Source organism: Portunus trituberculatus, chromosome 44 (genome assembly GCF_017591435.1).
Source record: "Portunus trituberculatus isolate SZX2019 chromosome 44, ASM1759143v1, whole genome shotgun sequence".
NCBI lineage: Eukaryota > Metazoa > Arthropoda > Malacostraca > Decapoda > Portunidae > Portunus > Portunus trituberculatus.
This window is the reverse complement of record NC_059298.1, coordinates 21727189-21745632: the sequence shown is the minus strand read 5'-3', so window position 1 is coordinate 21745632 and position 18444 is coordinate 21727189. Positions and strand designations below refer to the sequence as shown.

General features: G+C 39.9%; 1 protein-coding gene across 1 annotated transcript in view; it reads left to right on the top strand.

The window, feature by feature from the left end:
- Nucleotides 1-18444, top strand: part of LOC123518657 (histone-lysine N-methyltransferase 2C-like) — a gene marked incomplete in the record, with an annotated part of 371622 nt that overhangs the window by 321493 nt on the left and 31685 nt on the right. Inside the window, 2 exon segments of the mRNA XM_045279595.1 lie at nucleotides 6154-6312; nucleotides 8910-15514. Of these exon segments, the coding sequence (XP_045135530.1) occupies nucleotides 6154-6312; nucleotides 8910-15514 (6764 nt within the window).

The window sequence follows — 18444 nt, the reverse complement described above, 5'->3', positions numbered from 1 at the left end:
TTTCCATATTCTGTCCAAGTCTTCCTGGAGTAGTTCGCAATCTTTGTCACATCTCACTTTTCTTAACAATTTTGCATCGTCTGCAAATAGGCTCACATAACTGGACACCCCATCCACCATGTCATTTATGTAGACTGCGAACATTACTGGTGCCAACACTGATCCCTGTGGAACTCCACTCTCCACCAATCCCCATTCTGATGGTCTGTCCTTAATTATTGTTCTCATTTCTCTTCCTACCAAAAGTCTTCCATCCATTTTAGTAAACTGCCATGCACTCCTCCTACCATTTCAAGTTTCCAGATCAGTCTCTGGTGTGGTACCTTATCAAAGGCCTTTTTTAAATCCAGATATATTCCATCAGCCCAACCATCTCTTTCCTGTATTACATCTATCACCCTCGAATAGTAACATATCAGGTTTGTCGTGCATGAACGCCCTTTTCTAAAACCAAATTGACACTCACAAAGTATGTCATTTTCTCCAAGAAGTCTGTCCATCTATTCTTCACCACCCTCTCACACATCTTAGCTACCACACTTGTAAGTGACACTGGTCTATAGTTCAATGGGTCTCTCTTGTTACCTGATTTATAGATTGGGACAATGTTAGCTCTTTTCCAGTCTTGGGGCACTACACCTTCCCTTAATGAGGCATCAATTACTTCACAAACTTTTTCTGCCAATTGCTCCTGCATTCTCTTAAAATCCATCCTGATACCCCATCAGGTCCCACAGCTTTTCTCACTTCTAAACTCCCCATCATGTTCTTGATCTCCTCCACAGTTACTTGAAACTCCTTCATAATCCCTTTCTGTTCCATTACCAGTGGTTTGTCAAAAGCAGTCTCCTTTGTGAATACCTTCCGAAAGCATCCATTCATAGCCTCTGCCATTTCCTGGGATCTTCACTGTATACTCCATTTACTTCTAAACTTTCAATACTTTCTCTATTTTTGATGTTGTTGTTCACATGTCTGTAAAAAGCCTTGGTTGGTCTTTACATTTATCAATTATATCCTTTTCTTGTTTCTTTCTTTCTTCTCTTCTAATCAACACATATTCATTTCTTGCTCTTTTGTAACTTTCCCACTGCTTAATCCGTCTTTTCCTTCTCCACCTCTTCCATGCATCCTCTTTTCTTGTTCTAGCCTTTTCACATCTATCGTTAAACCAGTCCTGCTTTCCAACTTCTCTATGTTGTCTTATTGGTACAAATTTTTCTCACCTTCTTTGTATATTTTATAAATTCCTTCCACTTTTCATTTGCTCCTTAGCACTCTTGAATTTCATCCAATTTGTCTCTTGAAAGAATTTCTTTAGGTTTCCAAAATCTGTCTTGGCATAATTCCATCTTCCCACTTTATATTCTTCATTTCTTCTAGATTTCTCTTCATCTATCACCTTGAACTCCAAAACTGCATGATCACTCTTTGCTAAAGGGCACTCCACCCTCATCTCCTCAATGACCATTGGCTCTGTACTAAAGACCAAGTCCAGTCTTGACGATGCTCCCTCTCCTCCAAACCTAGTATCTTCTTTGACCCACTGAGTTAACACATTTTCCATTGCCAGTGTCAATAGTGTATTTCCCATGTTGTCTCTGATCCTTCCATTGACCAGTCCTCCCAACACACCTCTTTACAATTAAAATCTCCCATCATTATAGTTCGTTCACAGCCACCCAACATTTCTTCCAGACATGTTCCTGTATCACTTATCATTTCTTCATATTCCTGTACTGACCATGCATTTGTCTTAGGTGGTACGTACACCACTATGTAGTGCCTCTTTTTCCTTCATTAGTTTCTGCTCTGATCTTTAGCACTTCTGCCTTTCCCATACCTTTTTCACTTGATCCACCTTTATATCTTTTTAACCAGCAACATCACTCCTCCTCCCATCTTACCTACTCTATTTCTTTTCCAAACATTATATTTCCTTCTCCAACCTTCATCAGGTCTTCTCCTCTCTCAGTTTTGTTTCAGTAAGACCCACAATATCTGGGTTCTTGTCCCTCAAGTAATCGTTGAGTTCTAAAATCCCGATATCACTCCATTTATGTTGGAATACATTACATTTCGCTCATATGTAAGTTTCTTTAGTCCTTTCTTGCTGTACTTTTCTGGGTTATGAACCACTTCCTCAGTCTCATATCCAAGATTCTCCAGAAAACTCTTTCTTCTCCTCTTCTGTCCTCTCTTCATTTTTTTTCAAAGCCTCCTTTCTCAACTCATTTAACATTTCTCTTTCCTTTTCACCGAGATCTCTTCTCAACCAAATCTTCCTTGTTGTTTCCTGCTGGGCTAGCCTCCATGACTTCTCCACCAATTCATCTACATCCTTTTGTGACTTAAGTTTGATTCTTATTGGCCTCATACCTTCTCTTGTGAACTTTCCAATTCTATGGAAGTCCTCTATTTCTTGTACTAGGTCTTTTCCTCCTCTTGCACCACATTAATGATATTATTTATCACCTTTTTATGTTTTTCTCTCTCCATTTTACTCGGTGTCTTATCCTCCTCCACACCAAATATCACCACACATCTCTTTTTGTCTACAGTTTCCCTCACCAATGTCTCATTTGACTTAATAACCTTCACCACTTTCTCAGCTATCTTCTCTTCTATGATCTGTTGATCTATAATTTCAGCAAGGCCCAAAGTTTTCTCCCTGACTCTTTGATTTCCTTTTCCAGACTTGCAACTTTGTAATTTACCTCCTTTCTTTCCACTTCCTGACTTTTTTCCATTCAGCCTGCTTCTCCATCACTTTTCCTAGAGATTCTCCACATTTTTCGCAATTCACTTTAATTAGCTTAACTTCCTCTTTCAGTGCTGCATTTTCCTTCTTCATATCGGCACAGTCTCTTTTACATTGTCATAACTCGTTTCCAGGCCCTCATACTTTTCAAACAGTTTTTCAATTTTACCTTCTAACTCCAGAATTTTCTTCACATAAGTGCTCTTCTCCATTATTCCTTGAAACCCTGTGAAGTCTGATTCCTCTTTCGAGTTCACGGCCGCCATGTTGCGCAGACGTAAACAAACCAGCTGATGGCTCAAACGCAGGCTACAGTTTATATTTACCTTCACTGGACATTATTTTGCTAATGTGTGTGTGTGTGTGTGTGTGTGTGTGTGTGTGTGTGTGTGTGTGTGTGTGTGTGTGTGTATTTACCTAGTTGTAGTTTTACAGGGCCTGGGCTTTATGCTCGTGTGGCCCCATCTCCATATCTACACTTATCCAATTTTTCTTTAAAACTATGCACACTCGTTGCTGACACCACTTCTTCACTCAAACTGTTCCACGTCTCAACACATCTTTGTGGGAAACTATATTTTTTAACATCTCTCAGACATCTTCCCTTTCTCAGCTTTTTACTATTCGATCTTGTGCTTCAAATGTCATATTCTTCTCTCAGGATCAGTTTCTCATTATCCACTTGGTCCATTCCATTGATCAATTTATAAACTTGTATCAGATCCCCTCTCTCCCTTCTTTGTTCCAGGGTTGGTAGATCCATAGCCTTTAGTCTCTCCTCATATGTCATCCCTTCAAATTCTGGAACCATTCTTGTAGCCATTTTTTGTAGTCTCTCCAACTTTCTTATGTGTTTGTTTTTATGAGGGGTCCACACTACTCCTGCATATTCCAATCTGGGTCTTATTATAGTACTTACCAATTTCTTCATCATTTCTTTGTCCATGTAGTGAAATGCTACTCCAATATTCCTTAGCAAATTATGTCTCTGAAAATTCTATCAATATGGCTTACCGGTTGATTGTTTTCTTCCATCGTCACTCCTAAGTCCTTTTCCTTTTTTACTTTCTCCAGTTCTACTCCATCTCCCATCTTATAGATTCCCACTGGTCGTCTTTCACTCTTTCCCATTTCCATGACATGGCTTTTGTTCACATTGAATTCCATTTCCCACTTTTTACTCCATTCCCAGATCTTATTTAGGTCTTCTTGCAGTATTTCACAATCCTCTTTTTGCTTTATAACTCTGCACAGTTTCATATCATCCGCAAACAGATTTATGTAGTTGTTCACTCCCTCTGGCATGTCGTTTATATATATGAGGAAAAGTATTGATGCTAATACTGACCCCTGTGGCACTGCGCTTTCTACTGCTCTCCACTTGGACTTCATATCTTTAACTACTGTCCTTATTTCTCTCCCCCTTCAAATAATTTTCCATCTATCTCAATGTGTTTCCTTTTAAGCCACCCTTCTCCTCTAACTTCCACAGTAATCTTGCATGTGGCACTTTGTCAAATGCCTTTTTTAAATCCAAATAAATACAGTCAACCCATCCCTCTCTCTCTCTTGTACTCTATCAACTATTCTAGAGTAGAAACTCAGTAAATTAGTTACATATGACCGTCTTTTTCTAAAACCAAATTGGCTATTTGATATTAATTTGTTGTCTTCAAGGAACTCGATCCATTGTTTCTTTATTACTCTTTCACACATCTTGCATATTACACTAGTTAGTGATACCGGTCTGTAATTTAAAGGTTCTTCCTTCCTTCCGCTCTTATATATGGGAACCACCTCAGCTCTTTTCCATTCTACTGGTACTGTTCCATTTTCTATTGAGCATTTTATGATGTTGTATATAGGACTTGCTAGTTCTTCCCTACATTCTTTCAGTATTCTGCCTGAGACTTCATCCGGTCCCATTGCCTTCTCTTCATCCAGTTCCTTCATTAACTCTTTTATTTCAAGCTTGGTTACTTTAATCTCTTTCATATAGACAGTCTCTCTATTACCCTGTGGCCTTTCAAATTTGGATTCCTTAGTAAAGACCTCCTGAATTTATATTTAATAGTTCTGCCATACTTTTGGGTCTTCCACCATCCCGTTCTCTCCTTTTAACCTTTCTATTGTTTCTTTTTGCCTAATTTTTCCATTTATGAATCTGTAGAACAATTTTGGTTGCTCCTTACATTTTTCGACAATGTCCTTTTCATAGTTCTTTCTTCTTCCTTCCTCACCTTAACATATTCATTTCTTGCTGCCTTGAAGTTTTCCTTATTTACTGGATTTCTATTTCTCCTCCACCTTTTCCATGCTCCATCTCTTTTCTCCTTTGCCCCTGCACACCTTGCGTTAAACCAATCTTTCTTTCCTTCTTCTTTAGGTCTATATTTTGGGACATATTCCTGACTCCTGTTTTGTATATTTCCAAAAATAAGTTATATTTTCTTGCACTGTCTCTGAGTTTTCCATCTCCTCCCAGTTAACGTTTTAAAATAGTTCTTGAGATTCTCAATATCAGCCTTTCTGTAATTTAATTGGTCTCCTTTGTGTGAATCGTCTCTATCTTCCTTTCCCTCTTCTATATCCATTTCTTATATTACATAGTCACTGTTTCCCAATGGGCACTTATATCTTATATCATCATTCATTTGTATACCCTTGTAAAACTAGGTCCAATCTCGCCGGCTCATTGTTTCCTCTGAATCTTGTGTTTTCCTTTATTCCTTGGTCCATGATATTATCTATCATTAGGTTCAGGAATCTTTCTCCCAGGCTTCTTCCCCATACCACTTTCATAATTTTCCCAGTCCACTTCTTTACAGTTGAAATCTCCTACTAATATCACTTTTCTCCTTTCTTTAATGATTCTCGTTAGACTCCTTATTGTGTCATCTATCATGTCTTTATATTCTTGATTGGTCCATGAATTTGTTTTTGGTGGCACATATGTTACAATGATTGTTAACTCTTTTTTATCAATATGCATCTTAACATACAGTACTTCTGCTTTTCCTTCCCCACATTCCACTTGGTTTATCACCATCTCCCTCCTTAACATTATCTTGACTCCTCCTCCTTTACCCCCTCTGTCTCTCCTCCATACATTATACCTATTATTCAAGTCTATTTTGATTGCCTCATTTAGTTTTGTTTCAGCCAGGCATACAATATCCGGTTCTTCTTTCTTTATGTAATCTCTTAATTGTAATTTACTTGATAAAACCCTGTCTATGTTCGTATACATCTTTTTTAGTCTCTTGCCCTTATCACTTGTGTGTGTGTGTGTGTGTGTCTGTGTGTGTGTGTGTGTGTGTAAAACTGTTGAAAGCAGTATTTTGTAATTGGACAAGTTCTTTCTAACACTGCAGTATTATTCATTATAACAGGTGGGCAAGTGTTGAATAATAACGGTGTGAGACAGCCCTTCCAGCGTGTTGCAGGTGCTCCTCCCCCAACCTCCTCCCAGTCCCCCCACCAAGTTCCAGGTCCTGCTCAACCCATGACTCGCCCTGTACGACCACAGGGTGACCCTGGTATGCATCCTGGTAAGTTTGATACTTCTAAGTAGAATTTGGTTCTGTTATTGCTATTATTTTGTTTTCTTAGTCATTTGTAGTCATGTTTCACATTGCTGCGTAAAAGTTCATGCTTATTGATCTAGTAAGATGAAACAGTCGAGCATCATTACAACACAGTTTTCCCACTAGATTTTTTCTCTCTCCCTTCCCTTCCTTCATAATGAACAGTGGATTGAAATCCTATTACACCAATTAACTAATCAGCTTACCAAAAAATATATCTTTAAAAGGGATGAGATTAAGATATGTATACATATTTAAAAATTGCTGAAAAAATCGCTTCTTATAAGGAAAGACTCAAATGGAAATAAACTTTTCTGAGAAATAGTACATAATTTTCTAAAGCATTTAGGGAGCACTGATTTATATAAAATTTATACGTTATTGAATTTTAAGTTTGCAACAAATTTTTAGTATAAAGTACTGAAAATGCCAACAAATCCTGCAAGTTGCAAAGTTGCTCGTGTGTCCAGCTACATTAACTACCGTAGGCTTGCCAACTGTTGGATTCCAAGCTTTTTAGTGTGAGAGAGAGAGAGAGAGAGACAGACAGACAGACAGACAGACAGACAGACAGACAGACAGACAGACAGACAGACAGAGAGAGTACTGTTATGATAAATTGTATGATAAACTATTCCATTGCATTGTCATGCTTAAAGATCCTTTTTTGCTCCTAGGATAAGTAATCCTAGCAGCAGGATGTTGTGTGAATAGGCCTCCTGTAGCAGCTACAAACTTACCAGTAATGCCTCGCTATAACAGGTTTCATTATAGATATTGGTTTTACTATTATTCCACTAAAAGTAAGACCTTGTTGCAGGGGCCCTAGTTGCAAGTCAAATTTGCATATTATGATTTGTGAACATTTTTGGTGGCATCTAGAATGTGATGGTTAGTGTGCTTGAGTACAATTTATATTCTGCTTTTTATGATTAGTGAAAGCTTCAGCGTTCAATTTTATGCACTTTTATTTCATATTTACTAAAGAATACACAAGTATGTGCAATGTCTATGCATGATTTTTTTTATACCATTAGCTTTAAGTCATATATTTTATATTATGTATAGTCAGCACACTAGCTAGTTGCTGCAAAAATTATTTTGCAGCTAATTGACCCAGATAAAAATCTGACCATCAGTGAGACTACAAGGTTCATCCTTGTCAGTTTCTTTGAAATTTATATATAATAATAGAGATGCACACCTCACCCCACCTTTACTGAAGTGCCCACCTAAAATTGCTGAATAATAACTAATAGTCAAAAGATAACAGAAAAGAGGTCTAGCGTGTGGTTTTTACATATATTAAATGAGCTAATGATAAAATGCAGTAATTATTATGCTCACACAATATCAACAAACTGACTTGCAAGGACTGGTGATGCTTCTCCTCCCACTTTATGATCCTAAACTGAGTATCATCATTTTCTGTTTTTTAGGAAATTGTCTTCGGTGAAAAACTAATGATGAACTGTTTGTAAAAAGATGTTATACTGTCACTAGAACCAGATAATACTTACATTGATATCAGTGACAGCAATATTGGCTGTGTATTTAGGGATGCCAGAGAACTGGACAGAAGAATAACAGAAGTAATAAATACAAGATATGAATCTTTTTATCAGTTCAGTGAAACAAAACCAGGCTGTAGCAGTTGAGTATAAACCAAAAACAGTTAACAATAAACAAGATCAGCAATGCTTACTATAGATTTTACATAAAGCAATGTATCTGAATATCAGATGAGGGAAAGTGGAGGCTCATTCGATAAAGCTTCCTGATAACATTTCGGAGATACCTGCAAAAGGAGATACCCACATTTATTGAAAACTGGTCTTTTTCAGGACTTGAAGCATGGAACTCATTATCAAATGCAGAAAAGGAGGGTAATTTACTAAGAGCCTATAGACAATACTCTTAATTATATCCCAAGATAAATTATACCATGTGCTAAAAGTTCATATGTAAATGGAAAATAAACATTGTTTCATAACTTCAGCTAAAGAGTATATGAATTATAGTGTCAGAATGTTAATTGTGATAACTCAAGATTTTTAATCTATATTTAAGCTTGATAATGAAGTAAATTGTCTCTTAATTTTATATCTTGTAAATATATGATAATTGTTGGAATTTAAAAGCTGTACAAGCTTAGTAGACATTATGATATTGATATTGAACAAGCCACTTTTGAAACAGTGCTCATTACAGATAAGTTAGTATTTTGCTTATGTTGTAGCGAGGCCTAACTGCATTCTTACGAGTGTGTTAATTACATGAGCAACAGATCATTTTTTTAAATAAGTTTCTTGACACATGAGGTGATACTTTTACATCACATCCCATGACCACTTGGTATGATTGGGATTGTACTGGCGTGATCCAACAGGGCTCTCTTAAAAAAGATTCATTATGAAAACTCCAGATTCAGCAGCACTGTAAATTAAAGCAAATTTTTAATTATAAGAGAAGCTTAAGAAAACATTGTAATGAAGCTCAACTGTGTTAAGTCACTTTGATACTGATAAATCATATCTTATATGGCTGTTATTCATTTCCAGCTTTGTTACAAGCAGTTGGATCACGTGGAACTGGTTCATCAACACCAGGAACGGTGAACATTAAGACACTTCCTCCACCTCCACTCCCTCCCGATAACCCTCAGACTGATGCTGAAAGACAACAACAGAGTCAGTATGAACACTGGTTAAAACAACAACACAACCTCATAACCACACAGCAGAGATATTATGAAGCTGAAATAACAAAACTTCGAAAGCAACGAAAAAATTTAAATAGCCGTCTGAGAACATTGAAGAAAAATGGTCAGGGGCTAAATGAGCATGATGCTGCAGAGCTTGCCCGTGTGCAGAGGGAAGCATCAGCAATTCAGCGGCATTTAGAACAGTGTCGCAAGTCTGCTAGGCAGCATGCCATGATTATGCAGGAATACAATAACAAGAAAAGAAATAGACCATCTCATATAATGAACACTCAAGGTGGGGTGATGAATACATCTCAAGGCACCATGATGACTGGGACTTCACCTGTAGGTCCAGCAGGGTCATCACCAATGCATTCCACTCCACAGAGTCCTCTCATGTCTCCCTCACCATCGTCACAACCAGGGATGGGATTAAGTCCTATGGTACCCTCCCCTCACACACCAGTTGCATCCCCTAATCCCACAATAGTGCCACAGCATTCTCCTCATGCCATGGTTGTTCCAGGTCCTCATCCGTCCCCTGGTGAATCACCTTTCAGTCCGCAAACTCGCATGCCGTCTCCAGGAGGTGGCTATCCTGACCAAGGTCCACGAGCTGCCTACTCAGGAACCTCCCATCACATGATGGCTCCCCAAATGCGTGTTAGAATGCCTGTCCACAGCCCAGGTACACAGACAGTACAGCCAAGCCAGATCTCCCCTCACATGATGGGGGTAAGATCACCATACCCTCAAGCTGGAGTTATGATGCCTCAAGGTCAAGGAGCTCCTATGATGATGAGACATCAATACCCTCAGGGTGTTATGCCTTTAAGGAGACCATCTGGATCAGGCCCAGTTCCTAGTCCAGGTTCCTCTGGGCCAATCCCAAGCCCAAGTGGCCCTGTTCAGAGTCCTATTAGTGGTGGTATGGCTATGAAACCAAGTCCTGTCCATAGTGGTCTGAAAAGTCCTGTCCCCTTAGCTAGTCCCAGTCCTGGTGGACCAGTTGCCAGTCCAGTGTCTGGAAGTATGGCAATGAAGCCTAGTCCAGTCCATAGTGGGTTAAGGAGTCCTGTGCCCCTTGCAAGTCCTCAGATGCAGCCTCTAAGTTCTGAAAATCCAAGTACTCCCTTAACTCCTCGAAGCATTAGTGCAGGGGAAATAATTGGCACACCACAGACTCCTCACAGTGATCTTGGAGGGCCTGGTAGTAATAACAGTCAAGTTAACAGTCCTCACCCATCAATACCAACACCAACTAGTGATGCTGTACCATCTCCTGTTTCCTGTCCAACCTCTGCTGCACCTGCATCTGCAGCAAGTGGAACACCAGTTGTTCAGAGGTCAGGTGGAGGAGGAGGAGGTAATGCTAATAATCCAAATAATCCAGCTCCTCTTCCACCTTACATGAGATTTGGATATTTCAAGCTTGGATTGAAAGGTGGTGCTGTTCTGAGAAGTCGTTGGGGACATTTCAAGCTTGGTTTAAAAGGTGGATCACCTGTTGGAGATTTAGAAAATAAGCCACTTGCTTCACCATCATGTTCTGAAGGAACATCTCCATCAACAAATACAACAGCCATTGTCAGCAGTGTTACTTCCTCAACTGTTACAAGTACTCCAACATCTATAAAAACTGAAAATGAGGGGGATGAAGACAAAGAAGGTTTAGCTCATGTCTTAAGTGAAAGTGTTAAAGGTCCTCCTGTGAGAATGATGGGAGGGACATCCCGTTTAGGTACAATAGCTTACCCAACCCCGGGCATAGCCACCACCTCCATGCCACCACATTTGCCTGCTGCTGCCAATAAATTAGTTGTTCCAGAACCAGCAAAGTCTGAGATTCCACCATCTAGTAGGCATCAGGCAGTAATTGGAATTCCTGGTGGAGGAGCTATTCCATCTCAGAATAACATGTATCCTAGTCATACTGTAGCTGTTGCTCCTGGAATCCGCATACCATCAATTAATGCTTCATCCAACTATCCCTCATCAACTACTGGGGCAGGGAGTGTAACCACAAGCACAAACATGTTGAACATGCCTATTGGTACCTCTGGAACGGGAAGTATTGCAAGTAACTTGGTACCTCCTTCTATTATGTCAGTAACCTCTAGTGCCACACCAGTAAGTTCATCTTACAACACGAATGTGGTTCCAGTTGGTGTACCCCCAGATGATGTTTCAACACATAGCAGTATTGTTAGTATCAGTGACCAAGTAAGTGGCATAACTAGTGGATTGGCTAATTTTCCAAGTACTGCCAGTCTGCCATTAAGTTCAGTGTCTGCCATGACACACACCACTCCATCCCTTGGTCGCCCTCTGGTGAGTGTTCCTGTGCAACAGATAGGCTCACCACAAAGACCTCTGCTGCATAACCCAGTAACCACAACCAATACTCAACAGTTGCGAACTCTTCCATCTATAGGACATTTACAACCTGGCACAAGACCATTCAGAACACAATTGATGGGAACCACTGTTTCACAGCCTGGAGTACAAGATTCTGAGGGTCACCATGTAGTATCTCAACAGCAAGTGATGCATCCAACCTTGACCCAAACAGTTGGAATGTTAACTAATAATGTTCATCAGCCAGTAGGACAACAAACATGGATTCAAACATCTTCAGGCACTCTTCATCAAGGTGGAGTTGTTATACAGGGAGGAGTACAACAGGCGGTTGGAGTACGTATGGTTGCACAACCCATGATGGTGCAGCAGACTGTTGTAAGGGGGAGCAATGTGATGGTACGTCCATGTACCAGTGGTCCTGTTGCAGTACAAGGGGGTGTTCGGATGATGATGATTCACGGACAACCTGTACGCACTCCCTCTCCTCCCGTCACACGACCTGCTATAATGCCTCCACCAGCAGCAAAATCTCCAGCAGGACATTCTGCCAGTCCTGTACCACGTGTGTCTCCTGCACCATCTCCTCTATTAAACCATCCTTCACCACATTCACCTCAAATTAAAGGTCATTCACCTTCAATGACCTCTCCATCCCTTAGTCCTCATAACACTCTTCCCACGCCTCCAAGCTTAATCAAAAGAGAACCAGATGATGACCCTCCTGGCCCTTGCAGTACACCTAATATCTCTCATCCTGTTCCAATTGCAGCATCCACTCCACAAGCCTTAGGCAGTCAACACATGATTGTCACTGGAGTGTCTTTACAGTCTCAGTTGTCAGTTATGAATCCCCAAGTAACTACTCAAAATTCTTCTGAGACCTCAGGACAAATAAAATCAGAAGTAGTGAATGATAATATTAGCAAAGATTCTTCAAATGCATTACTGAAACAGCTTCTAGAAAACACTGGTTGTGCTAATCCCATGCAACAACCCTCCCAAGGCCAGGTATTATTATTTAGATCATCTCAAGGACCTGTCTCTGTGCAGTCATCCCATCTATCTCAAGTTGCTTCACAAGTACCAACTCCCATAGTGATACCTCGTAGTGCTGTGACATCTTCAGGAGCTGTTTCACATGCACAAGTACAGCAGACCACTAGCACTCCAGCTCTTGTGTCTGAAAATAATGATATGCAGCAGGTACAACAGCATCCACAACAGCCTCAGCCACAGCCACAGTCACAGCAGAGTGTGATCACACCAGGAAGTCAACCACAATCTTTGGTTTCCAATTCTCATATGATGCAGCGCTCTGTAGTTGTGTCATCTGGTGTTCACTCATCACCTCAGGGGACTCACACTGTTATTTTAGGTCAACAGCAGCAATTGGTTACTCATTCTGGTACTCATGTTAACCTTGGTCATTCTGTGGCTCGTCCTGGTGTACCCTTTGCCAGTCAAGGCCATCCAGTTCAGTTCACTACTGCACCTCACCCTTCTAGTCAGCAAGGTGTTGTAAGACAGGTTACAACACATCAAGTAAACCACCCAAGTATGATTCCTTCCTCAGTTCATCATGTCATTCAAGGTCAGCCTCCTCACCAAACAGTAGCTGTCAGTCATTCAAGTCATCCAGTGGGAGGTCATCCTGTTACACCTGCTGCTCCACATATGGTGGTTCATCCTGGTGTTCGAGCCACACACCCTGGGCAGCATGCTTTGGGTAATGTTCATCAACCTGGGACACACGTAATCACAGGACCACGTGCCCCCATGAGTACTCCACCTACACCTGCCAGTATGACTGATAGAGTGAATAGTGATCCTGGTCTCAAAACAGAGATGAGAGTTATGATCCCAGAAACAGTAATGGGCACTGGAACTAGTACAGGTGAACACACACCCGAGATGACGACTCCAAATGATGGATCCGATTCATTGGATCATGAAGAGTTGAAAAAAGCAAAGAAACGAGCTCAGCAGGCCAGAAGAAAAAGTCAAAGTAAAGATGCAAAAGTACAGCCAGCTAAACGTGCTAGACAAGGATCTCGTGTTGAAGAAGACTATGATGCATACATAGAAAGTGTTATGCAACAGCTCAGATCTATGCCGCCACTTACAATTATGGAACCAGAAGTTCCTAGAAATTTTAATTTATGTCCAGTGTTTGGAAGTGGAGATCTGTCAAAGCTTGGGAGAAGAGATTACAATCATAGTCAAGGAATTTTAGAAGGCACAGAAGGTAATGCTACAATTAAAAATGTTACAGATCACTACAATACACAACCTTTCGGAGACAAAATGCCCATTGTTACCCCTGCAAAAACTGGACCAACTCAGCGTGGTTTTTACATTCACGAATTTACTCCTCCTAAAATAGGCCTACCATTAGATGAATATCAAGAAGGAGATCTTGTTAGTGGCTCAAGTCGTTCAACACCAGCTCAGACTCCTACCAGAGAAGCAGATTCACCTGATACTGTTCTCAGTTCTTCCTCACCAGAATGTATACTCCCAGAATCTCCCCTTCCCTTTAAGGGCTTAAAGCTCGTTGATATGGATGAAGATCCCCAAGAAGATCAGCGTGATAGGTCCCTTTCTCCAGCAATTCCTCTTCTTATTCCAGTACCAATTCGTCCAGGCCGGTTTTCATTCCTTTCTACACTAAACAAAGAAAATAAAGATAATCCTGAGCTGGACAAAGAAAACATTGACAGTCTTTCCAGCATAACAATGAAAAGTCGTATTGGTCAATCACCAGCATTGCCCCTGAAAGACATGGGTAATGTAACTGTCACTTTAACTCTCTCATCACAGGCAGGGGAAGATGTATCAGGAGTTTTGAGATCTTTAGCAAATCTCCTTAATATTCCTCCACCATCGGCATTCCACTTAGCTGACCGTCTTCAAGCACCAAAAATACAAAGATTGTACCGTCACAGACAGTTAAAAGATGGGAAAGAACAAGTAGTAGACATTCAGAGTATCCTTAATGGACAGGCTCGTTTCTGTCGTCATTGTGACGTAATTATTTTGAATGATATGTTATGCAAGAAAGTGATGGAATTGCCCTTTTTGAATAAAGAAGAATATGGAAATATTGAAGAGATTACATTTTGTTCCCAGCAGTGTTACATACAATTTGCTTTGTCTCAACGCATGCTCATGGATGAAAAGGTAAAACATGAAGGAACCACTAGGCACATCAAGATAAAGGACACCTTTGGGGATATGAAAGGTTCCTCTCTTCCACCTGCAGAAGGCTTATCTGATTGGTCAAAGGATGATGACCTGGATGAAGTGCTAAAAGTGCCACAGCTTGAAGATTCTTTGAGTAGCAGACCAAACAAACACAAGCTTCTTGATGACCATAACCAGTACCCAAAACAAGCTGATGGGAAGCGATTTCGGGGTCATAAGTATAAATATTGGACACCAACTGCCTTAACTTTGCCAGAAAATTATGAAAAACCTACTCCTAAGGAGATGACAGATTTGCTGTTCCGTATGGGAATTACTTACAGGAAACCAAGATTACGAGATGATTCACGTCAATGTATTTTATGTAACTTGTATGGAGATTATGTCGCAGATGGGCCATCAAGACTCCTTAATTATGATGTAGATAAGTGGATACATCTTAACTGTGCTCTGTGGGCAGAAGATGTTTATGAAACCATGAATGGAGCACTGATGAATGTAGAAGCAGCTGTGAAAAAGGTAGCATCAAGTGAATGTGAACACTGTCAGCAATCAGGAGCATCTGTGAAATGTTTCAAAGTACGTTGCAGCAAGGTATATCATTTGAATTGTGCTGTGAAAGAAGGATGCACATTTTACAAGAACAAAACAGTATATTGTCAGGAGCACATCAACAAAGGAGAGAAGGACAATGAACTTTTAACATTATCTGTCTTCCGTCGTGTATTCATTGATCGTGAGGAGAACAGACAAGTTGCTTCAGTGATGCATCATGCAGACTTGAGCTATGTGCTTAGAATTGGCTCATTAATTCTCTTGGCTATTGGACAACTTCTTCCCCACCAGCTACAAGCATTCCACACCCCATACTGCATTTATCCTGTTGGCTACCAAGTGGTATGTATTATGAATATATATATATATATATATATATATATATATATATATATATATATATATATATATATATATATATATATATATATGATTTTGTAATCTAAGACAACTAGCAACAGGCTAGTTATACTTCAGTTGCTTTCTGCAGAGAAATTGGATAAATACTACTGTCAAGTATAAACTAATTAATGGATAATTTATATAGAACATTACTTATAATGTGAAACTGTTTAGTATTGTTAAGATTGCTAAACATAAATGGCTATAAATTGCTGCACATATGGTCAGGTTGTTACAAACATTGGTGTTCAGTTCCACCATCAACTAACATTAGGTGTGCAATTTGTGTTAGTTTTAATGAACGCAGTATTGAAAAGCAGAAAAGGATTGCAATTCTGACCTGGCTGAGACAGACCCTTCAAATATTTAGATAGAGTATTTCTATAGTACTTACAAAATTCAAATTTTTAATGCTTATAATTGAACATAATAAATACAGTGAGACCTTGAGTTACTACTGCATGTACTTACGAGAAATTTGAGATGTGAGCTGTTACTCATTTGGTTTTTCACCGTGACATATGTACTGGAGCATTTGAGGTGTCAGGTTTAACACGCTCTTTTTATTCTTTGAGCTTCCATACTCATATTCCAGGCATCCTTCCTTTATTTATTCCTCTTAGACACCTGTCCCATGGTTGGCAGTAAGTGAAAGGCAGGATGCAGTAAATAAATAACGAGCTGTTTAGCAGTGTGAAGGGCAGGTAGCGAGAGATGCAGCAACAACCTCTCTCTCTGATAGCTTTCCCCCGACTGAGTCTCACTGGTGCCTTGGTTGATGCCACCCATAGATTTTCAGTGTTGTCGTATCATGTCCACCCCAAAAAAAGTTTAGATTTTTGCCTTTTTTCATAGTTTTTGAGAAGAAAAAAAAAAACTGATTCTGCTGATGCAAAAAAACGCACGTGGTTCAGTACGGGACCTTTAAATGGCATTTAAACAGAAACCAATGCGTGTTTCGCCATAAAACTTCATGAAATAATAGCTAACATGTATACCTACCACATATATTTTTTCCACAAAAAACATTATTTTTCATATATTTTTTTTTCAGTCTCCAATCCGGATGCTCTCCTAAACTTGCTCTCATGCCCATGCTCTTGAATCTTCTGAGTTTTCCACCATCTGGCTTAGACTTAACAGTCACTCTCAAACTAAATTTATCTGTGCTGTCTATCTCTCTCCTAACTCCTCTGACTATAGTAAATTCTTTCACTATTTAACTTCCAAAGTGGAGCACATTCTGTCCCTTTACCCTTTCACAGAGATCTCCATCCTTGGAGATTTCATTGTTCACCACCAGCTTTGGCTCTCCTCTTCCTTCACTGACCATCTTGGTGAACTAACCTTCAACTTTGCTATCCTCCATGACCTAGAGCAACTGGTGCAACACCCTACTCGTATTCCTGACCGCCTTGGAGATACGCCCAATATTCTTGATCTCTTCCTTACCTCTAATCCTTCTGCTTATGCTGTTACCCTATCATCACCATTGGGCTCTTCCAATCACAATCCCATTTCTGTATCTTGTCCTATTTCTTCAATCCTTCCCCAGGATCACCCAAAGGTGCATTTTGCCTCTGCCAGTTGGAGGGACCTGAGGAGATATTATGCTGATTTTCCTTGGAATGATTATTGTTTCCATGTCAGAGACCCATCTCTTTGTGCTGAACACATAACAGAAGTGATAGTGTCTGGCATGGAGGCGTACATTCCCTATTCTTTCTCTCAAATTAACCTTCTAAACCTTGGTTTAACACAGCCTGCTTTCATGCTATATATGATAGAGAGGTTGCCCAGAAAAGGTACTTGAGCCTTCCATCTCCTGAATCTCATGCACTTTATATTTCTGCCCAGAATCATGCCAAGTCTGTTCTTCAACTTGCCAAACACTCCCTTCATGAATAGAAAATGTCTAAATCTTTCAAATTCAAATTCCCCACGAGAATTCTAGCATCTTGCCAAAAACATCTCCAGTAACTTTACTTCTTCATCTTTCCCTCCTTTTTTTCATCCTGATGGCATCACTGCCATCATTTCTGTCTAAAACTGAACTCTTCTCTCAAGCCTTTGCTAACAACTCCACCTTGGATGATTTTGTGCTTGTCCCTTCCTCTCCACCTCCCGCTGATTATTTCATGTTTTCAATCAAAATTCTTTGTAATGATGTTTTCCATGCCCTCACTGGCCTAAACCCTCGGAAGTCTTATGGACCTGATGGGATCCCTTCTATTGTTCTCAAAAACTGTGCTTCCATGCTTGCACCTTGCCTGGCCAAACTCTTTCAACTTTGTCTGTCAACTTCTACCTTTCCTTCTTGCTGTAACTTTGCCTACATTTAGTCTGTTCCTAAAAAGGATGACTGTTTTAATCCCTCTAACTACCGTCCTATAGCTTTAATCTCTTACTTGTCTAAAATTTTTTAATCTATCCTGAATAGAAAGATTTCTAAACATGTCACTTCACAATCTTTTATCTGATCACCAGTATGGCTTCCGTCAAGGTCGCTCTACTGGTGATCTTCTGGCTTTCCTTACTGAGTCTTGGTCATCCTCTTTTAGAGATTTTTGTGAAACTTATGCTGTCACATTAGACATATCAAAAGCTTTTGATAGAGTCTGCCATAAAGCTTTGATTTCTAAACTGCCGCTCTTACAGTTTCTATCCTTATTTCTGCAACTGTATTTCAAGTTTCCTTTCCAACCATTCTGTTGCTTCTGTGGTAGACGGCTTCTATTCTTCTCCTAAATCTATTAATAGTGGTGTTCCTCGCGGTTCTATCCTGTCACCCACTCTCTTTGTATTATTCATTAATGATCTTCTTAACCAAACTATTTTGCCCTATCCACTCCTATACTGATGATACCACC